Source organism: Wyeomyia smithii, chromosome 1, assembly GCF_029784165.1.
Source record: "Wyeomyia smithii strain HCP4-BCI-WySm-NY-G18 chromosome 1, ASM2978416v1, whole genome shotgun sequence".
NCBI lineage: Eukaryota > Metazoa > Arthropoda > Insecta > Diptera > Culicidae > Wyeomyia > Wyeomyia smithii.
Genome location: NC_073694.1, coordinates 12,392,506 through 12,416,355, shown reverse-complemented (window position 1 = coordinate 12,416,355; position 23,850 = coordinate 12,392,506). Strand labels below are relative to the sequence as shown.

General features: G+C 36.8%; 2 protein-coding genes and 1 long non-coding RNA gene across 3 annotated transcripts in view; all 3 read left to right on the top strand.

The window, feature by feature from the left end:
• The first annotated feature begins 462 nt into the window (after nt 1-462).
• Nucleotides 463-7,380, top strand: LOC129717486 (uncharacterized). Its single transcript, XR_008726681.1, has 3 exons — nt 463-824; nt 5,402-5,507; nt 6,862-7,380. It is a non-coding gene; the product is annotated as an uncharacterized LOC129717486 (long non-coding RNA).
• A 626-nt stretch (nt 7,381-8,006) lies between these two features.
• LOC129717485 (uncharacterized) lies at nt 8,007-8,748 on the top strand. Its single transcript, XM_055667402.1, has 2 exons — nt 8,007-8,303; nt 8,363-8,748. Exons 1-2 carry the CDS (start codon nt 8,068-8,070, stop codon nt 8,676-8,678), a joined length of 552 nt encoding a protein of 183 aa, XP_055523377.1. The 5' UTR covers nt 8,007-8,067; the 3' UTR covers nt 8,679-8,748.
• A 14,789-nt stretch (nt 8,749-23,537) lies between these two features.
• Nucleotides 23,538-23,850, top strand: part of LOC129716576 (uncharacterized) — a 40,239-nt gene continuing 39,926 nt past the window's right edge. Inside the window, exon 1 of the mRNA XM_055666411.1 lies at nt 23,538-23,631. Within this exon, the coding sequence (XP_055522386.1) occupies nt 23,538-23,631 (94 nt within the window). The remainder of the gene's footprint in view (nt 23,632-23,850) is intronic.

Here is a 23,850-nt window from a genome sequence, read left to right as displayed (position 1 = left end):
TCTGGTCGTGCTGAACGTACGATCCGGCTCTGCGATGCTGTCGTTGTTTCCTACACAATCGAAATGCCACCACGATTCATCGGACTGTCAGCTGACCGCGGTGACTTTCGATTGTGCCGTTACCCTGTTACAAGTGTTTTTACTCATTTTTGCGCAGCTGTTTTAATCAGTCTTATCCACTTGCTCATCTTCGTGCATTTTTCAACACATAAACTGTATCACATCAGTTTATTAGTAGGCATTGTGATAAGCTAATAAAAAAGCACAACCTTATTGAGCGGTGCCTTTGCGCGAGTTAACAACCGAGCTACCAAAGGAATTTGCTGACAATTCAGACAATGCCATCGACGAGCAGGTTGACGACAATCGAACGATCGAGGCCACCACCGAACGATGCGGAGTCAGCGGTTCATATTCTGACCAACGTGAATCGAACGGCGGGCACAAATGTAATCGTTAGAATTAATAAAGTCAGTCTTAATTGAGCAGTGAAATGTGTCAGTAGCTTTTTTAAAAACTCCGAACAACACCCAAGTGTTTAACTGGCGCCCGAATAGGGACCCAGAAGTCGGGAAAAGTATAAGTGTTTTAAAGTGTGAAAATCTTCATATTCGGTTAAAGCAGCCGGATCACAACGGTGGAAAGAGCCACACACCAGAAACCAAGCGATCTGCAGGACACTGAGGTAATCACCCGATCGATGTGAGAGTCCCGAGTACCGCTAGGAAAAAGGAGCAACTCGTAGCATCTGCCTGCCGATCCCCCGACGATAAAGGGATTCCCGTCAACCCAGGAAAAGAAAGTCAAGATATGCTGGCATTCATGTAAGTGATAGTTTTAATAAATAGTGATAGTGTTTTAGTGCAACTGACAAAAGTCCAGACTAGCTGGCATAGTGAAATAAAAAAGTGTGTTTAATTGAGCCTCAAAGAAATCAAAAAAAAATAATAAGTGTTAAATTCAAAAAAATCTGAAGAAAAGTAGATTAAATTTTTATTTTGCAAGAATAATGAATCCACCTATACCCACGTCGGTGAACTCATTATCAAACCAACAGTTCTACGAACTAGGTAAAATACCGGATCTTCTAAGAGATCTTCAACCGTTTGACGGTAGAGCACAAGAATTACTTGCATGGCTCACAGACGTAGAAGATATTTTTCGACATTATCGGGAAAAACACGCAACCCCAGATCAGGTTGCAATTATAGAAAAAACAGTCAGACGTAAAATTCGTGGTGAAGCCGCAGATATTTTGAACGCAAATAATATTACTTACGATTGGCTCGAAATAAAAGAAACTCTCTTACTTTATTATCGAGATAAAAGAGATATCAAAACATTGGACTTTTAACTGACGACAGTGAAGAAACACCTGTCTGAAAGCCTCAGCAGCTATTACAGCCGAGTAAATGAACTGCTAGCTTCTTTTATCGTCCAAATTCAAACAGACGAGAGAATGAGTCCAAATGCCGATTCACACACCACATATTTTGGAGAAAAAGCATTAGATTCATTCATTAGAGGATTAGAAAAACCCCTCAATGTGTTATTGAAAACGGCTACACCAACAAGCTTGGCAAAAGCATACCAATTTTGTATAGATTTTTACAACATGGATGCGAGAAGCGCACCATTCAGAAATGAACATTCCAATTATTCAATCCCCAAACCCAGAGAGCTAGACTTGCCTCGACATCCGCCAGAAATTCCACCACGTAACCATAACTTTCCTCCTCCACCACCTAGAAACTTTCAAAATTCTTGTTTACCCCAACAGTACCGAAACCTCTTCATATCAAATCAGAGAAATAACACGAATCCATTTGTACAACCTCAACCCCGTTTCCAACCAAACTTCAATCCATTTTTGCAACCTCAAAATAGATTCCCACACAATCCAAACTCCTTCGATCATCCACCGAAGCCTCTCCCGAGACCCGAACCAATGGAGGTAGATCAAAGTGTCCGATCTCGGTTTTTAGATTATGGAAACCGACCTACCTTTCCTATCAAACGCCAACATCCCCCATCATCTGAAATACAAAATTTTAAAAGACTAGCTCACCCCATAGAAGGAACATCAACATTTAACGAAGTAGAAGCCAATGACGAAACAGATGTTAAACAATATCCCGAACACCAGTTTGAAGAGTACGAAGATTATCATGATTTCTATGCATACGATAGCAATAGTCACCCCCCCGAAAACATAGATCAAACTGATGCAACTCAAGAAACCAATTTTTTAGGATGGAACCCGAGTTGGTGAAACCGATTCTACCATTCATCAACCTAAAAACAACAATTGGAAACTTTCCCTTCCTCATCGATACCGGAGCGGATATCAATTTGATTGATCCTAAACTAGCCTGGAGTTATAACATTTCAAGACCATATAATTTCTCAGCAAACCAAATATCAAGTGCTAATGGAAATTTCGATGCCACATCAGCAATCGACATATATTTCTTCTACCCAAAAATAAACTTCAAAACGCAATTCCTACTTCACAAATTTCATCCGTTTTTCCGTGGAATTATCGGTACAGGTATTTTAAAAGCACTTAATGCCACAATCGATATTAAAAAGATGACTCTTACCTTATGTAGAAATTCTGAAGAACTAGTAATCCCTTTACAAGAATATATACCTCAGAAACAAATAGCTAATAATGTAGAGCAGTTTAGAACTTGTCATCTAACCTCCTCAGAAAAGAAAAAATTGGAAGAAGTTTTGAATGCCAACAAAACGGCATTCCATGAGCCAAATTCGAAACTTACATATGCGACAAAAATTGAGTGCACCATCAACACAACTGATGATATTCCAGTACACCAGAGAGTTTATCCATACCCTGCAGCCTATACAGAAGAAGTCAACAAACAAATTAAAAAGCTTTTAGAAGATGGTATTATTCGACCTTCTCGTTCAGCCTGGACAGCCCCAGTTTGGGTGGTCCCGAAAAAAACAGATGCCTCTGGCGAAAAAAAATTCAGAATGGTCATTGATTATAGAAAAATCAATGAAAAAACAACTTCAGATCGATATCCCATGCCAGAAATCAGCTATGTAATTGATCAACTCAAAGGCCAGAAATACTTCTCCACTCTCGATCTAGCTTCCGGCTTCCATCAGATCAAGATGAAAGACGATGATATACAAAAAACAGCATTTTCTATAAACAATGGCAAGAACGAGTTTACTCGAATGCCATTTGGCTTAAAAAACGCCCCTGCAACTTTCCAAAGAGCAATAGACGACTTTTTAAGAAAACATATTGGAAAAATATGTTATGTGTACATTGACGACGTCATAGTCTTTGGAAAGACTCTCGAAGAACATTTGGTGAATTTGAATATTATTTTAAACACGTTGAATAGAGCGAATTTCAAGATTCAATTGGACAAATCCGAGTTTTTACATTCTGATGTAGAATTCTTAGGATACATCATAAGCTCAGAAGGTATCAAACCGAATCACAAAAAAATTGAAGTGATTCAAAAATTCCCAGAACCCAAAACAATAAAAGACTTGAAATCATTCCTCGGAATGATGAGCTATTACCGTCGATTTGTAAAGGACTTTGCAAAAATCGCAAAACCTTTGACAAATCTTCTACGAGGGGAGAGAAATCCGATGTCGAGCAAAAAAATTTACCTTTGTGATACTGAAAAACAATGTTTTAATAAAATGAAAAACATACTTTCTTCCTCTGGTGTTGATATACCCTGACTATGAAAAACCATTTTTATTAACTACAGACGCTTCAGACTTTGCTATCGGAGCGGTACTGTCTCAAGGAGAAATGGGTCGAGATAAACCAATACATTTCGCTTCAAGGACCTTGTCTGTGACAGAAGAAAAATTTTCTGTTCCTGAGAAGGAAATGTTAGCGATTTTTTGGGCTTTACAAACACTTCGGAATTATTTATATGGAACCAAGTTTAAAATTCTCACAGATCATCAACCCCTCACATTCGCACTCTCGCCAAAGAATACGAATGCCAAATTGAAAAGATGGAAATCGTACTTAGAAGAGCACGATTATGAGATAATGTATAAACCAGGAAAAACAAACGTTGTTGCGGATGCTCTAATCAATGGTATGTTCCATGACAGGAACCCAACATTCTGCCGATACTAGCGATGATTTCTACATCATATCAACAGAGGTACCAATTAACGCTTTCCGTCATCAAGTTATCATTAAAAACGGTCCGAACTCAGTAATAGTTGAACACCCTTTTGAATCATATACAAGAATTACTATAACGATTGCCGATATTAATGAAAATTCTATTTTGCAGATCCTAAAAACTCACTTTAACATAGGTTTGGTAAATGGATTATTAACAGACGAAGACACCATGGGAAAAATTCAAGAAACATATAGAAAATATTTTGGACAACAAAGACTGTTAAAAATCCGATTTACTCAGAAGCAACTCGAAGACGTTCAAGACGAAAACGAGCAATGGAACGTCGTAAGGAACGAACACATGAGAGTTCATAGATGTGTTCAAGAAAATAAGCTTCAAATCATGCGGAAATTCCACTTTCCAAAGCTGCATCAAAAACTCAGAGATTTCATTGTGAACTGTCGTATCTGTAACGAAAACAAACACGACAGGAATCCCATTAAATATCCTCTTCAGAAAACCCCGATACCGAATGCTCCTTTCCAAATCGCTCATGTAGACATATTATTCCTCGAGAGCAATCATTTTCTCACCTACATAGATAAATTTTCTAAATTCGCTCAAGTGATGCATGTCCAATCCCGAGCAGCAATTGATATTGTCCCAGCCCTCAAGGAACTCCTGTCCAAATACAAACCACCAGATATTTTAGTCATGGATGGTGAAAAATCATTTATGACCGGAGACCTGGTTAATTATTACAATGGTACTGGAATCACCCCCTACATTACGGCAACAGGAAGAAGTGAGATGAACGGTTGAACGGCTCCATTCAACTCTCTTAGAATCATACCAAATAACCAAAACTGAGAATCCCACTAAACCTCTTATTGAACTCATGCACATGGTCCTTCATAAATACAATTCATCCATACATACCGCAACAAAATTTACTCCTTACGAAATTATCCTTCCATCTCCCCAAACACCCGAAATCATCAAAAAAGTATTTGAAAATTTAAAAAGGAAGCAAAAACAAGATCTTGACCATCATAATAAATCAAAGAAAATAAGGAAATCCTAGAGAAAATAGCGAAGCATTTGAAAAAACCCGACAAAGGCTGAAACACAAAGCAAGATATAAAAAAGTTAAAATAGCAAAAGTTAATAACAGTACAATAACCACCGATGATGGAAGAAAAATTCATAAAAACGACATTAAAATTCGAGAGATCTAACTCAATGCACTTCAATTACAGACTAGGACTTTTAATCCTACATTCAGGATGGTCATCAGAACAAACTATATCACTCCGGAACCTAACTAACCAACCAATCCTAGCATTCGACCATGGAACTAGCAGAGTAAGAATTGACTCATATTTTTATATCCATCATTTTAACATAAGTTCATATCAATACCATGTACGAAACCTTAGAGACATGTTTGACGAAATAGCGACCAATCAGTTTTCCATATTAATTATAGAAGAGTTTAAACAAATCGATCAAATACTGAACAACCTTATTTCAATTAAAAGATCAAAACGCTGGGACAGCCTAGGATCAGCATGGAAATTTATAGCAGGTAGTCCAGATGCTAACGATTTAAAAATAATTAACTCCTCTATCAATAATCTAATTCAGAATAATAATGCTCAGGTAAAAATTAACCGGGAATTAAACCTACAGATGAAGGAATTCGTACGTAAAACTACTCAAGCCATATCATTGTTCAATACAAAATCCATAGAAAATCATTCCATTAATATATTTTTGAACCTAAAGTATTTACATGAAAAATTATAGCAAATTGTAGACAGTATAAGTTTAGCAAAGATAGGAATCTTAAACAGCAAAATTCTAAGTACAGGAGAAATACAAGTATTAGTAAGAAGACTACACGACGAGAACGTGACAACCAACTCTATCACCGAAGCACTATCATATGCAGAATCATCAGAGGCAACCAACAGCAAGGAGGTAGCTCTGCTTATCAAAATTCCTAAACTAGACAAAACAATATTCAGGAAAATTCACATTTATCCGATTCGTCATAAACAAAGACAAATTTATCTTGAGAGACAAAATTATTTGAAACACAACAAAGAGATCTAGGCCGTACCTTCTTTGAATCCAACGATATTCAACATAGAAGACCTAATACCCGAAAACTCAACATGTATTTCGGAACTCTTAAACGGAAAACCAGCCAGTTGTAATTTTACCCTCAACCTCATACAAGAAGAAATCATCACCGTTAACGACAAAAATCTGATCATCAACTATGATAGAAATTTTTCACTTACAAGCAACTGTGGAATTTTCAAAAGGAACCTATTCGGTCCATTCTTCATCTCGTTCGAAAACTGTAATGTTTCGATTGACAACAACACTTTTAGCAGCAATATTCATAATCTCGAAGAATCACCCTTACAGATACCACTAGAAGGTATCTCTGTGGAGCAAGGACATCTCATTGTTAACTTGAGCCTCGAACATCTCCATGAACTACATCTCGAGACTAGAAAAGAACTGGAAAATATCAAATTGCAAACAAACAGCTTTCACTGGCCAAAGTTAACCATTTTTGGAGGAATTACTTTCCCTCTAACCATAATCATCAGCATTGTTCTCCTTTGTAGTTTCATATCAAGCAGATCCACAAAAATCAAAATTCAACATGACGATCCATTAAAGGACATTCCAACGATCTCAGATGCAAAACCAATTAGAAGATTGACCATTGCGGATGTGATTTCCCTGGAGTCTCATCACTCAGCCGGGAGGAGTTAACAACCGAGCTACCAAAGGAATTTGCTGACAATTCAGACAATGCCATCGACGAGCAGGTTGACGACAATCGAACGATCGGAGCCACCACCGAGCGATGCGGAGTCAGCGGTTCATATTCTGACCAAGGTGAATCGAACGGCGGGCCCAAATGTAATCGTTAGAATTAATAAAGTCAGTCTTAATTGAGCAGTGAAATGTGTCAGTAGCTTTTTTAAAAACTCCAAACAACACCCAAGTGTTTAACTCGCGTAAGGAGTGTAGAATATACTTACGCATATGAGTAGGCGAGCCAAAGCTGCGTACTGGTGAGTAAATCAACTGTTTCTGGGTTATATTTATCATAGACCTGCACCGTGATAATAAAAAAAACTCAGTGAGCGTAACACAGTGAGCATAGCGCCGAGCCCTACGTAGACGCTACGGAACAGCTTATTAAGGAAATAGCCAGAAAGTTTTCAACCAGCTAGAATTATCATTATAGTACCCTTATCAAAAAGCAATTTTGTATACTGTGTAATTTTGTTTGTATTTGACTTTCTTTACACAGTGTGCATTTGCTTCCAGCGTGCGAAAAAAATTATCAACTCATCCGTTTTTTTTTCAACATGCTTCTGTGTTCTGTGCAAATTCTATGAGCCTCCTTGTTTCACACGATGAGTATGCCAAGCCTGGTTTTAATGCTCACGTTTGACGTTTTTTTTTTCAACTATGTTAAAAGTTTAGAGCAACTCAAAGCCCAAAAGAATGCCACAAAGTGGCGGCTGTGAATGCGCAATCGTCCCGCAAACAAAGGGGTAGCTTTCACTCAGTTTCACTGATTTGTGGTTAATGGAAACAGAATAAAATTTGCTTAGTTTTCAACAAATTGACATGTTATTCAAAATTGAGTAATTGTACGAACTTCAACAAACGTCCACTTTAAACGAAACACAGTGGCATTTTACTCAGTTCAGAGTTAGATTAAATGAGCGTGTATAGGTCAACATATTTGCCGGAATGTTGCATGCAAGAAAGGAAATTAAAGCGTCGCCTCATCTTTGCCTCAGCCTTCGGGCATAGAATTTTGACAGTTCTGCATTGTAGTTGTGCGAGATAAACATCGTAGTTTGTAAACAAATTCAACCGACCCATGAACTGGACGTCGGAAACGATTATAGGAACGGTAAAACCGGCCCAGACAAACACTCCCGTCCCCTCAGAGCCAATCGGAGCTGTCCCTATACCGGTTGCTGCCACTAGCAAACCACTGCTGCCGGGAACTGTGAATAACAGTAATCAACCCGGCAAACCGTCGGGTAGAATTGCGGGCACCATCAACATTGCCGGTAGCAATCATCCCGGTGTGAGCGCCGACGAGCTTACTAAGTAAGTACCTTTCGAACAGTGGCCCGATTCGTTTGAGCGTTTTCGAGTGCGATTTTCAGGCGTGCTATTGAGGAAATCAACCGAGATGTCCGCATCGGTCGGATCCGTTCCGAGCAAGTTGGTGCCCTGGGGTGGCGTCCGTGTCCATTGAAAAAGACAAACAAGCGCTTTCTCAACCGGACGGTACGTTCTGCGGTACAGCACAACAAGCGGGAAGCGGTGCGGCACTTTCACTCATCCACCCGGAAGCTGATCGAACTGGACCAGCCGGAAGGCGACACCCGTTACCGGCAGCGTAAGAGATCGGTTAGTGGTAGTAGCGCGAAGGTGGTGGTGCTGGACGATTTAGAGGATGGCGAGGTGCGAGATGATTGAGCGATTAGGTCTAAGATTATGTTTATTATTGTGATTTTGGAACATAAAAATAGATGTGCTTCGGGAACGATGGATAGATTTGTATTTTTTTCAGCCTAACAACAGTTTTTTTCCTAGCTGTGAAAAGCTCCAAGATGAAAACAGTCATCACTGAATAAAATTAGATTTAGTTTAGATTTTGGCATATCTGGCAACTTTGCTCACGGGAAAATTTGGCGCCAAAAGTTGTGCGCATGCGCATCTGTAATTTGCCTTGATTATTGAATAACAATTTGTAGTTTTCATCGTTTAAGAGGTACTTCATGTTAAAACGAACTCCTGAGAATGGCACCTTGGGTGCCAGGAACTACAGATAATATGTCTCTCAGTTCGGAATAGACAACCGATATATTGTTATCATATAATAGATTATAATACAATATAATATATATAACCCTCTCCTGCTCACAAGGTTTATCATTAATATTTATAGCTTCACGAGAAAATTCAAGCTGAACACTTTGTAGACTAACTAAAATTACTGTCAACCTTAGTATTTTGAAGAAAATGCCCAGTGATGCTCTGAGGCAGCATATAAAAGTTTATGGAACAATCGTAAGCACAACCAACTATTTTATGTCAAGATATGATGATTATAATTCTTGGTGCTTTAGAGTCACCATGAGCGGGAAAGGGATAATATAATATAATAGATTATAATATAATAGATTGGTTGTCTATATCCAAAAGAAATTTGAAAATTTTGAACGAACATTTCAATTGCAGTCCTTCCCTTCAAATGTTTACCATCCCGGTATCTAAAATCAGAACCTTCTCAATTCCCATCTCCAAACGACGTCGTCGGATTTTAAAATTCCCACATCGGCACTATTCGTGTCGTCACTTGGTCACTTTTGGCTGTTTCCATTTTCATAATGGCAAAACGTGATAATTGATTCAAATTAGATTTGCCTTCTTCGGGTCCACTCTGGGCCAAAACTCGTTGTTGATGTTTTGTGGGGAAGCACCAGGAAAGGATATAAAAAGGCTCAGGAAAAAAACGACAGCCATTTCGTCGAAGGACAAATCGAGGTATTGTAAGGATGGGATTTCGCGATAATCAGAAGACATAAAAAAACGGAAGCGAGGGCAAGTTGAAACTGGTTTATGGATGTGAAGAGAGGAAGAATAAATCGAACGTGATATCTTTTCTGACTGGTAAACTCCTAACTAGACAGCATTCAGGGATTCAATCAATGACTTCATTTCTTTCACAAATTGTTTCTTTTAAAAACAGAACATTTTGCGCCTCTGAGTTTGTGATGTGTTGCGTCAATAGTATTCAGCTTTCCAGACAAAATATTAAAATATAGTTTACGATTTATTTGAATTAAATTTACAGGGTGACAAAAAAGTCCGGTCACACAGGAAAATCTCAATATTTCAAAGAATAAGGAAAAAATCTGAATCTGGCTTTCATAGTTTTATTCAGTAACTCATAAAGATACTTCACAGACGATATCTCGGAATTACACCACCTTTCTCTGATCGAACCAGCTTCAGACGTCTCGGAAAGTCGTCGCAAGCGGCGCGCACGTGCTCCATCGGCATCTCGTCCCAGATTTTCGTGATAACTCGCTTGAATTGCTCCAAATTTGTTATTTTATAGTCGTTCAGCTTCGACATCATGTATCCCCACACGAAATAATCCAGTGGATTCAGATCCGGAGACGACGGAGGCCATTCATTCTTCGAAATGAAATCGGTCAAGTTTTCCTCACACCACGCCTGAACAACCTTTGCGGTGTGGGATGGGGCGCCATCTTGCTGGAGGCAGTAGTAATCGTCTTCAAACAATAGTTCAACTTGCGGCAGAACATTTTTATTCAAAACCGTGTCCAGGTAGTACGCTGCGTTGATTTTGACCCCTTTATCGATAAAAATAAGAGGCAGTTTACCTCTCTTGCAAATTGCTTCCCAAACCATCACTGACGTCTTATTTTGGAACCGGGAAACGTTCAGCTTGTCCGGAGGAGCTTGCTGGAGGCTTACACTCCAAACTCGATCATTTTGCCGATTGACTGTTTGCTCCAAAACGAACAGCTTCTCGTCCGAAAAAATAATCTCGTCATCTGCGCGCCAACCGAGCAACTCCCGCGACCGTTGGTACCTCTTGTTCTGTTGTCCTGTTTTTTTGTACGGTGTAAGTTTTAAACCCTTGCGCAGAAGCAGGCGGATTGATTCTCGGTTCATTTTAAGGTTCCTGGCCAGCTTCCGTGCAGATTGGGCGGGATTCCGGCGAATCCGGTCTCGTATAATCTTTTTCAGCCTTGGAGTTCTCACAGACCTTAGTCGTCCAGATCGTGCCTTGTCCTCGGTGCCTCCGGTCTCTAGGTACCGATTTATGGTCCGGTACACAAATTTCCGGTTGATTCCGAGCGGTTTTAGGTGTTTGAATATGTGTCCGGGTTCGTACCCTTTCACATATTCAGCGATAACAGCTGCTCTTAACTCTGCCATGGATCACAACTCAATGTAAACAAACTGCACAGAAACGAAACTCTGCCACTTTGGGCAGCAAAGTTAACCCTTTCAATTGACATATAGATGGCACCAGAGAGATGCAACGTGTAGGCTACAGGCGACCCCAAAAAAGTGTGACCGGACTTGTTTGTCACCGTGTATATTATTACATCAATCAAAGAAGAGAGGATTTCGAACTATTCTAATCAACCTTTCCCCTTTCAACCCCAAAACCCTCTTCATACAAATTTTCACGCCGATTGGTACAGTAGTTTCCACGTCCTTAAGGATAAGGAGAGACGAACAGACAGACATATAGAACTGTTATTTGATAAGGGGGCCATCCACATACCACGTGGACAGATGTTTAACGATTTTGACCCCCCCTCCCCTTCCGTGGACAACTGACCATATAAATTCTAAAAAAATTGTACGGATCGTGGACATTACTAAACCCTCCCCCCCCCCCCAAAGCTGTCCACGTGGTATATGGAAGGCCCCAAGATTGATTGATGTAATTTGAATCGCTGATTTTCAAATTAAATTATTAAATTACAGGTTTACTATTTGCCATTACAAAATATTATTGAAAAAAAAAAATCCCGATTTTATCACTTTTTTTATTTTATCACCCCAAACATCATCGAGGAGGAAATATAATCGGATGATCAGTGATCACTGATCACTATATATGGGTCATTCCATGTCAAGTGATCAGACAAATACAACGACCCTCTCCGGTTCACTTCAAAATGAATGAAATGACTTGTTTTAGGTCGAAACTAAAAAATCTAGAGTTTTGGGTCAATCGGACAACCCCCCTCCATTTTTGTATTTTTGGACAAAAAATCATTTTCCATGTTTTGAAAAAAAAAATCGTATCTCCGTCCGAGACCGTAAGAACTACAAACGATATTACACACTCTTTTTAAAGGTTATCAAATTTACAATCGAATGGCATCATCAGATTTTGCAAACAGTGTTGCCAATATAGATATTTTTACGTTTGAAAATTAAAACTTTGTTTATCTCAAAACACCCCAATTTTTTTTTAATCTAATGTTACCAATGCACAGTAGACTGGGACACGGTTATATGGGAAAAAAGCGATGGTGTTATTTTTTCGCTCCCATGCACTTTTCGTGTTCCTTATGGGTCCTATAACAACTGTGTAACTTTTCAGATCGATCGGTGAAACGCCCGATTTGCGCCCGATTTTTAAAGTTTCCATACGATTTTATATGGGAAAATCCACTTTTTCAAAACTTGTTCTCTAGAAATTCCCAGTTGGCTCCTAAAAATATATCGACACGTGATATTTGTAGAAAATTTTCCTGGGAAAAACTCTTCTGAAGACCACAAGGCGCTACCTTGCTTGTGAAAAAAAATATTCACCCCAGACTGATTGAATATCTGACGAACGGCTCACCATTGAATTTTACTAGCAATACTGCTGCAGCATGCTGCTGTTGCAAATTCAACCATGTGATGAGGAATGATATCACTTAAATTTATCTTGGAGGCTTCCTCGAAAATACCATGAGCAAAAATCACACTTTGAAAATTAATTCCACGCGAAATTATTTCTCATACTTAAGCAAGTCTGCAATAGCAGCATGCTGTAGCAGTGTTGCTGGAAAATTTCAATGGTGAGCCGTCCGTCAGACATTCAATCAGTTTGGGGTGAATAGCTGTTTCTACAAGCGTCGTAGCGCGTTACGATCTTCAGAAGAGTTTACCCCAGGAAAATTTCCTAAAAATATCATGTGCCGATATATTTTTAGGAGCCAACTGGGAATTTCTAGAAAACAAGTTTTGAAAAAGTGGATTTTCCCATATAAAATCGTATGGAAACTTGAAAAATCGGGCGTTTCACCGATCGATCTGAAAAGTTACACAGTTGTTATGGGACCCATAAGGAACACGAAAAGTGCATGGGAGCTAACATTTATTTTTTGTCCCACCCTAATGCACAGTGGTCCAGGAATGCAATCTAGCGGAACAAAATAATAACTCCGGATCGTGTTGGTTTTTTGAGATAGTGATTTCGGCAATGTTTATTAGAATAATCAAGGAATATTTTTGTATGAAAATATTTGTACTAAACGTGTACTAAATTAGTACTAATTTTTTTTTGTCTTCATTTTTTCTTCTACAAAGTTGTTCATTCGCCAAAAATATGAAGTCTCCCAAAGTCACAACTATTCAAGAATGCATCGTGTATGAGATATTGATTGTTTTGGACAAAATGGACAAAAAACTGTTATTTTCCTTTTTTTTAAAGAGTACTAACAAACCTCTGTGAGTAATTGTGTAAAATTTTTCAAAATTAGTTTAAAAGTGCTATTTTGTTTCCAATATTATGCCCAATGTCTTCGGAGATTTTAAAGAGAATTAAATATGAAATCTTTTGGTCTAAAAATATTTAGTTCAATATTTAAAATTAACTGTTCAGGTCTTATGAAATAATTTTTTAATCAAATAGGATACTTTTTAAGATACTAATCAATAACATGAAGAGATCATTGTTCAAAACTGATTTGTTCCTATTCCTCTTCATTTCTCTATACATTAAAAAAAAAAACATCTTCAAAATCCAGTTCCATCTACTGTAAGATTTTGAACTTCGCTTGGAAGATCACCAATTGAATGGTCTTCTGTTCAGTGGTTTAGATAAATTATCGGATCATTTATGAGTAAAAGGCATTTGAAAACATCTTCCATGTTCACTAGGCGGTTGAGTTTTCGTGAGTGAAATTCTCGATAATTTTTGGCGGATTTATTGAACTTCTTCTGACATCATACCAATAGGCAATATACAATGCCTGGTGATAGATGTACCGTACATTAATAGTCTGAATTGTCGGTGAAAACGGGTAGAAAGAATACAACTCAATTATGCGTTATTGATCAGTATCTTAAAAAGTATCCCATTTGAAAAAAAAGAATTTCATAACACTTCATTAGTTCATTGTAAATATTGAACTAAATATTTTTTACCTTTTACCAAAAGAGTTCATATTTAATACTTTTAACATCTCCGTAGACATTGTGCATCATATTGGAAACAAAATAGCACGTTTATTCCTAATTTTGTAGAATTTTACAAAATTACTCACAGAATGAAAGCTCCAAGGAGTTCCGGGCTGAAATTTTGTCTACAGACACCTTGTTTAATATTCTTTCAGCCCCGAGAGTTTCAGGTTGCGCTTTTGTGCGCTAATGGAGAAATGACATTTTGAAAATATCATCGAAATTTTAGTTTTTTTAGATATCTTAAAAACTACACGCCATAGGCATCCTATTTCTGCGGCAAAGATCAAAGTTTAAAGAATTTATTATTAGAAACTCATTAAGTTTGTTAGTACACTTAGGAAAAAAAATAAAATTAAAATAACAGTTTTTTGTCCTTTTTGTCCAAAAAAATCAATATCTCATACACGATGCATTCTTGAATAGTTGTGACTTTGGAAGACTTCCATATTTATGGCTAATGAACATCTTTGTAGAAGAAACCACCCTTCTAAATTGAAAAAATGAAGACAAAAAATATTTAGTACTAATTTAGTACACGTTTAGTACAAATATTTTCATTCAAAAATTTTTCTTGTCTATTCTAATAAACATTGCCGAAATCACTATCTCAAAAAACCAACACGTTTCGGAGTTATTAATTTTGTTCCGCTAGATTGCATTCCTGGACCACTGTGCAATGTGTTCAGCGGAAAATTTTACATGAGAACCACCCATTCACAAAATGCAATATGCGCCGTTGCGGAGATATTCAACTTTCAAGATAACGAGTTCGTTAAATTCAAATATCCGTTACATCCCTAATTCAAACAATACGCTTACAAATGTGATAAGCCTTATTAAAACGCATCCCAAATTAAATAACCGCTTCGAATCTCAAAAACTGGTTTCTCTTGATGGTACCTGAATTAACAGCTATTAAAATACAACGTGCATTTCATAAATAACATTTCTTTAACAAGTTTGTCAGAAATTAACGTTTGATTTTTGTAGCACGTGACGACTTTTTGTTTAACTTTCGGAGTTAAATTGAAATAGGTACCCGACTTAGCGCTTGACAATGTCTTCATTAAAATGGTAGCGTCAGCTTGAAGTGTCGCCGGAAGCTTTCCTCGGATCCCTGGAAAAGATTTAGCTGAATCGAACCTGGCAGCACTGACAACAGGCGAATTTTATTGCTCGTTTTATTACAAATTTGAAATTTTTGCTTTAAGTTGCCGTACCATTTTCTCTGCAGCACTTTCTAGCACTTCATTTTGCTGACTAGAAACTGTGTCAAAAGATCTTTTTAAAACTTGATCGTTTGACTTTCGACTCACTAACGGGTGATTGACCAGAAGATTGCAAAACCGTGTTAGGGCGAACCAGCTGTGTCTTTACTATACAAGTAAACAATAGTAAAATAGGTTCAAAACAATTCCAAATAAAACAAAATAATAATGACATCGCTGAAGTGAGCTAATCATTTCATTATTGTAAAGAATACATTTTCATGTTGTAAAGAATAAGGTGTGAAAAATCCTTTTACTCAGCTTATGCGGAGTTTCCAGTTCCTCGACTAAATGATCCAACTCACCAGTATCTATAACAAGGAAATAATGAATGTTAATTATAATGCTTGTAACATGCATTACTTTTGCTGAGGTATACTTTTTTTACCGATTGCCTTACCTTCCATCCATCTTATGAATTATTCCTTACAGCCTCCGCTCTCAGTGTTGCGTCACATTGGATGCATATCTTTCGACCTTCTACTATTTTCTGATTGTACTCATGAAACCTGTCTGAAAACGTGACGTTTTTCTTACAAGCACCGCCATGCCAGTTCAGCGGATTGCAGCATTGTTTCTGTCTAGCTGCGAAATATTGGCCACACTGTTTTTGATGGCTTCCGCATATAGTTTGCAAACGTTAAAAACCAAACCGAAGTTTGAACAAACACTTACTTTTTAAACTCAAACCTATTGAACACACCATTTTTTTCACTACCGTGGAGACTCAAATCAACCTGCGTATGTTTTGACAGGAACCACGATATGAAAACAAAGGAATAACCCATCAAGAAGGCCATGAGAAACCCACACTTGAGATGTGAAATAATGCTTTTGTTTCGTGAATTTGTTGTGTGGATTTAACGAGCTCGTTACCTTAAAAGTTTAATATCTTCAAAACGACGCCCCGCAATTGGAGGGGGGTTGTCCGATTGACCCAAAATCGGTGAATCGGAGAGGGTCGTTGCATTTGCCTGATCATTTGACATGGAATGACCCATATATGGTCGGTGTTAAGTCAGACCGTACCAAATCGCAAAATTGGAAAAAACGAGTTAACGATAGTATTGGATAAAGATTTTCTTAAGCTACATCACACAACAATCAGATTTTATTTATCTCTAAAACAGCAGAAATAACAGCATGATTTTTGTCTGCATGACCAATGAAAAGCTATTATAGTGTTCAGTCAGAATGGACCAAGTGTTTATTTTTAAGGAGACTGCCTGTGGTCAGCTATTGATAAAAGCGAACGAACGGAAGAATTTTCAAGCGTTTTTTCCGGATTTCTTTGTATCAGAGAACTCTTTCACTCTCCCCCCCCCCCCCCCCCCCCCCCCATCGGAATCTGTAAAGTTTCACGCACTGCCGTGGTTTTGAATGTGTTTCTGGACCGTTTATTGCTGTCACTAACATGACCTGATATCATGCCTTATAGTGTGCAGACAAAGTGAACCATGTGTTAAGCAGAAAAAAGTTGAAATTGTCGGAATTTACAGCATCGGTTTGAAGTCAACATAAATGAATTTTAACACTATCAGGCAACTTATCGGAATGCTTCTTTACCCGTTAGTCAAAAAAGTATACTTCACCAGTAAATGAGAAAAATGTACATGGTCCACTCTGATTGAACTCGTCAATGAGAAACGTTAGTCATTTGTGTGGGTGACACAACATTCCATCATTTCAGAAAGAAGTTCAAGTTACAGTAGTAATACTGACTTAAAACTTTATAATTTTACCGATGAATTATATCCTCAGGAGGTTGAAACAAGTGGTGAGTGTATGTTTGTTACCATTTTATGCAAGCCATTGAATTGTTGAAACAAACACAGTTCAAAGTTTATTCAAACTATTTTCAATAATTGTTGATGTCGCAGAAGCACCCCATGTAGATTAAAAAGTTTTTGGCTGTTCGGCGATCAGTGGACTAAAATTATTTGTTCAATTGTTCAGTCATAATTGTTGGGATCTTTCTTTCCAGTCGGTGCTGCACAATAATTGTAATTAATTCACTTCTGAAAACCACTTTATTCAGGGTGGCCACTCATTTAACATTTTCAAGTTCCCGCATTTTTCCCGACTTTCTCCCCGGATGATTGCAAAAAATTCCCGATTGGCAAAAACGGTAACTAGGTTATGTTCTATCGACGGTTGAACGTCAATTTTTTAACCCTAAATTGGAAGTAATAGCTCATATCACTTCTACCGAATTTGCTCGGGACATTCTACACAAACAGTTGATTAGTTACATAAAATGCAACCTTTGCCTTCCCATGGTAGACAGGTTAAATACAATTTTTGCGATTTTCTCAAATTTTCAAATCTTCCATTAAGCACTCAATAGTCGTGTTAGCTATTTTGTGCGTTCATTATGTCTGTCTTCTTAAAATATGATATAAGCACCCTTTTTTTAACGCATAACAACCTATGAGGTTGTTAGCACTTTTCGTACAAAAGTTTTTTTTTCCGTTGTTCAAATCATCAGAAAATAATGGGAAGTTAAGGGTGAACATAAAAATACTTAATCTAAGAGTAAAGAATATTTTGATTGAATTGATTATTTAGGGAACAAACCTGTGAAGTGGATTTTTTTTCTCAAATTAAAGATAATATTATTTCACGTTCAGGAAAAATAATACTGCGATTTAATTGTATTTCGTTTATCACACCTTACATAGATTCTGCAAACTTTTCAGAAGTGAATTCACAACTTTTTTAGCATTTTTATTTGCTAGTCCATCAAAGTTGCATCTCTCTGGTCATCTGCCAACGTTTTCAACTTATTTGCATCCAGCGCTCAAAATGGTCAAAAAAATGATATTAGGGACCAACATTTCAGATTTCGAAACTTAAAAAATAACCTGGAAATCCGAAAAATGATCTTAAATTTTTAGTTTTCCAATTAAAAGGTTTTTACTGCACGAACATGTCTTGCAGAAACCGTTCAAAAGGAAACAAATTTAGTTTGAGTCTCTTTTAAACTTTTCAAGAAAAAAAAGTTTCCTGAAATTTTCCCAAATCCTTTTTATCAGGATTTTTTCTAAAGAGTTTTCAGTTTTTATTTCTCCATGATAATCAATGTTCAGTTTACATTATGCAGTTTTAAAAAACATATTAGTATTTTTTTAAAAATCAGCTCTTTGAAATATTTAATTTAGAATATTTTGAATACTCAACTACTGCCAACAACTTTGCCGGAAACATCGCACCAATCAAACAAATCGTTCTGGTTTCGAAAAAAAACCTTCAGAAATTTTAACATCTTTCGTGTTCATATAATCAACGTTGTAACATTTGGCAACTTAGATTTCAAAAAATAACATTTTTAAGATATTCAATAAATTTTTTAACAGAACTACTCTCTACAGCTTCGCCGGAAACATCTCACCAATCAAGTGAATTATTTTGGCTTTTAAAATATTTCAAGTATTTTTGTTTATCTGTGGTCAGATTCAGCAGCCAACTCTTCAATGCAAAGGGCGCTTTCAGGGCTAGCGCTACGATCCTGCAGACACTAACAGTCTCTCTCGAGCCGAGACACGAACCTACGACGACTGACTAGTTAGGCCAGCATCGTACCCTAAGACCAGTTACAAAACGAAAAGCATGTAAAAAGTTGTATGTAGAAACAAAAAAATTAATAAAATGTTTTCTTGAAAAACCTCGAAAACGATTATGCTGTTTCTAAGAGCATTTCTGATTGTATTTACATCAAAAATAGCTTTTTTTACAGTCAAATTGTATAATTTACAGAAAAAATACGAATTTTAAATATGTACAAACATTATTTTTTCGAAAAAATTCAAAATAATGTTTGCTCTATTGTGTGACAAGTTTCAAATGTTTTTTTCAAGAAACTGCTCCGCCTAGCAAGTTCATCCCAAACCCAAATTTTCACCAGCATTGAGTTTCTAAGCGGAAATGGTAGCTAGTTTCGCTAGAGTTCTAGAGTATTCGGACAACTGGAGAATCAGAACTGTGTGCCACTTATTTTGTCCGCAATTTGTTCTCGACAAACTGGCAACTACCATTCCCAGACTCCGGACCGGTTTTCGACCCCGGTTTCAATTCGCTTTACCATCTTGAGAAGTCCCACAGAGTCCATTCAATTTTCATTAGATAACACCAGATTTCGACGTTTTATGCTATTCTAAGACATTGATGTCAATATTTATTTCATTTAAAAAGCAGGACTGATAAAAGTAGTCAGCTGGTCAGCGGGTCGAAAAAAGTAAATTTAGTAACTTTTTGGGCAAAAAATTGACTGATGAAGAAAAATGTGACTTTTGAGGGACCAACTTGCAGTCCTGTACTTCCAACTTCTCCAATATTTGTAATTCCAACATACACAATACTTTGAAAAAATCTTGGTAACGAAATCCCGATAAAATAAAAAAATTCCCGACTTTATCCCGATGTAATTTGATTCCCGACTTTTTCCCGCATTTCCCGTTTTTCCGATTGAGTGGCCACCCTAGACTAAACAATATAATTAGGGGATTTTTTGTTACAAAATATACAGAGTCTGCAAACTAGGGATGTGCGATACTTTATCGATGCCGCGAGTATCGATACTTTTCTTACGATATATCGAGTATTTGGCATCGATGCTTCAGCAAGCAATATTATCGGATATTGATATATTTTCATTTGATACTCGAAAAATATCGGAAGAAAATTCGCGTTGGCGGTGTTGCTGATATTTGCATGTGAAAACATGGGAAAGAAGGAATGAAATATTCTTTTGTTATCACGCACATTATGACAATTACATATGAGATTTCCCGCAGGTGCAAAAACCCTTGAAAATCTCTTCCAACGCTCTCAACACTGTCAACGCGAATTCGTGGAATTTGTACGACGACGAGCAAACAAAACAGCGCGATTTTTGTATCTTTCTCAAAGCGTGACTTTGAAGCATGCACACGTAAATGCGCTATCGATGAACTGAAAAGTTTAGTTTAGTTGGTTTTTTGTGAAAATGTTTTTTTGAAAATTTTTTCTACTTCTTACATGCCGACGAGGATAGTTTAAGCACGAAAAGATTCAGCGACTTCTTTATTTAGAAATCAGTGCCAGCGGTGCTAGGAAAAAAATTTTACTTTCGGAAAACCGGTTTATCGAGACATGTTCCGAAACTAAACAATTTTATGAATATTTGAACAGAATTCTAACAGTCATTGGTTCAAAGTTCATAAAATTACTTTCACAGGTCATCTTTATGGTTTTGGGTGTTATGGTGATATGCCCCCGAAATATTCCTTTCAGAACAGATCCTACCAGGGCTTTTAGTGGCCATAGAAACAATGAAATACAAATAATACATCCAAAATTTTCAAAACCACGCTCTTTCGTTTTGATATTGATAGTTGCCTTAACGATGAGTGCTTTTTTTCTCTAATATACAGTTTTATTAATCAAATGGTGTTGTTATTCGAACCAACAAGCAGCATATTTTTCAACTGCTGCGTTCGTGTTTTCATGTGAATCATGACCTTCACCAATCGCATGTTCTCTTCTAGTTGATTTCCATCAACTCCCTAAAAATCAAGGAATATACGTTTGATTGATTCCATTTTGAATGAATACACTGTTTCATCTATCACCGTTGAAAATATATGATCCATTTGAAAATTTTGAAAATTGATTATGCTTATAAACAAACCGATGCAACTCTCACAAGCAAAACTGCCTGATTCTCGGTTTCGTTCGTTTTCTCGTTCTGCACTTCACCCGTTTCGATATTGCGATAATATTGAAATATCGATACTTTCATTGCGATATATTTGTTGCTTGATATCGAATCGTTTCAATATATCGCGATACCAAATATCGATACCTTCGCTTTCGATTCCCATCCCTACTGCAAACAGAACCAATGTGTTTGCTCAGCGACTGTACGTAATTTTATTTCCAGCTTCCCCTGAAAATCAATTTTTGAAATATATTCAACAACACTCGAAAAAATATCGTTTATATTTGACGATATTATGCCTGTAGTATTTTTTTGTGCAAACAACATGTATTTGACAATGCACAAGCATATCATTTTTGTTGAAGAAGCACCAAGAATTTCTCGTAATGCGTCAAAGTCAGAATTAACCCTGAATGGTTTGGTTTTGTCTTATTTAACTCTGATTAAATCAAATCTATAATATGGATCTTACTTTCAAAATAATATGGAAACCCTTACAAAGGTTCATTGATTGGCAAACATAAGAAGATATGTTGAACAAAATTATTAACAGGTTCAAGCAAAAAATCAAAGCAATCAACAATTCCATTTATGTTTTTGGCTTGACATTTTTTTTTCATTTGCCTACAACTACATTCGCTGTATTACGAAGACAGCTAATACACGTTTATTATGGTAAAGCTCAGAATAATAATATATCGTCTAACAATTTTGAAATGTAAAAAGAGAATCTGAATGAATCTTAGTAAATGAACTAAAAATGCACAAGCATTCGCAGGCTCTAACTCTTCTATGAATGTGTATATTTGGGAATTTTCTCTTTCGATACTATCCGGTCACGATTATTTAGTGAATATCGAAGACAAAATTAAATAAATATCCGTTGCAAAAATTTACAATTCTTGTTGAGTAATTTATGCTAAACATATTTATGAGATAAACTTTCAATCGCCATCAACAGCTGCATTGCAGTTTTTCCTCGATTGTACACGTATAGAAATGTACGAACAAAAGTGTACCACTGCAATACGAATAGTACCGCTGCAGTACGAATAGAAGTGTACTGCTGAAATGTACGAATAGAAGAGTACCGCTGCAATCATAGACGACGAGGGACCTGCGGTTCTTTACTCCACTAGTACTGTTGCTTTTACCGGCATGTTTTCTTTCATGACATCAGTTTTCATTAGGTTCTGGAAGCAGGTTTAGGAATTGTTCAAGAATGGGGATTGTTTTAAACTTTTGGGAAAACTTTCACCTTCGAGACATCATGTTAGTTTAAGCTCATGGAAGCAAAAACAAATTGACCTATTGGGACGGGGAGACTCTGTCAATTCTTATTTCGATATTGATACAGAGAATATCACAGGGAACGGATAGTGTCCATTCACGTCGTCTGTGCTAGGAATGCTCGCATGTAATTGGTTCATTGTTCGCGTAAATATGTCATTGAAACTTTTTATCAAAATTACCGCTAAGCAATGAAATTAAAGTGATAACTAGCATATTACAAAATTGTTCTACATTTTATCTATCCAACAACATATTGGTTATTGTTATCCATCATGTGGTTATGCTGTTATTAACGTTTGAAATCTGTTGCAACATTTGCCAGTTTCATTTCCAATTTTACAGAATGCATCCCAGTACAGTAAATTGCGTGCGATACGTCTTGACGTTTAGTGATTGGAATGGCAGTTTTGATAGTAACTATCATAGACCACAATACCCTCTCCTAGGTTGAGGGGCTTGACGGTTTTGCAATTAGTAATATCTGGTTTAAATTCGTGAACTAAAATACTATTTTCGGTTATGTATTATACAAGATAGATCCAGTCTAATAAGCCTAGATGCTAGTTGCAAAATACCTCAAACGTTCTTTGAAAAGACTTTGATGGGCTTTTCGGTTGTAATCAAAATAAAGAAGCAATAAAACTTAACCTAATACTGCATACAGCATGACCATTGTAAAATAATTTTAAATGTCTATAAAGCTCATTAGAATCTTGCATTGTAACGGCCGTAATAAGACGAAGTTGAATGTTAATGATAATGATTGGGTGGAATGTTTGAATCATTTAACACTTTGGTAAAAGGTCAGATTGATTGATCTCGTCTTTTACGGATTAAGCAGTTTCAATTGACTATTGTGATAACTAAGACATGCTTTCTACTGAGGTGCCGAGAGGGCTCAGTAAAGAAATTTGGTATAGTAATCAAAAGATTGCGTTATCAACTTTCTCAAAGCCAACGCTCAACCAGTAGTTAGATATATGCGCGGTCGTAATTCAGACTTATTTACATTAATTTTTATTGTTCAAATCAAATTATTAATCCAGTTTCCTCTTTAAAAAAATGCGAGAAGAATCAAGTATTAGAGCAAACGAAAAATCTAGCAATTACCCTGAGGAATACAATCAAACAAAGGTCAATGAAAGAGTGATTAAAGGTAACAAACATAAAACGGGGTAAGTAAAGGATTAAGGCACAGCAGGTATGTAAAAAGCGAATTACTATTACTATTGTGATTACTATTTATCAAATGTTTCATCTGACAAGAGTTTTAATGAATAACAATATTTAAATATAAACATAATATAAATATATATATATTTTTTTTTTATTCTCGCTTATTTTCCGTCGGTCTAGTTCCGCCACTGTTGTGGCC

Coding starts and splice junctions, on each gene's coding strand:
- LOC129717485 (XM_055667402.1), top strand. CDS start 8,068: ATGAACTGGACGTCGGAAACGATTATAGGAACGGTAAAACCGGCCCAG. Junction 8,304..8,362: donor AGCGCCGACGAGCTTACTAA/GTAAGTACCTTT, acceptor TGCGATTTTCAG/GCGTGCTATTGAGGAAATCA.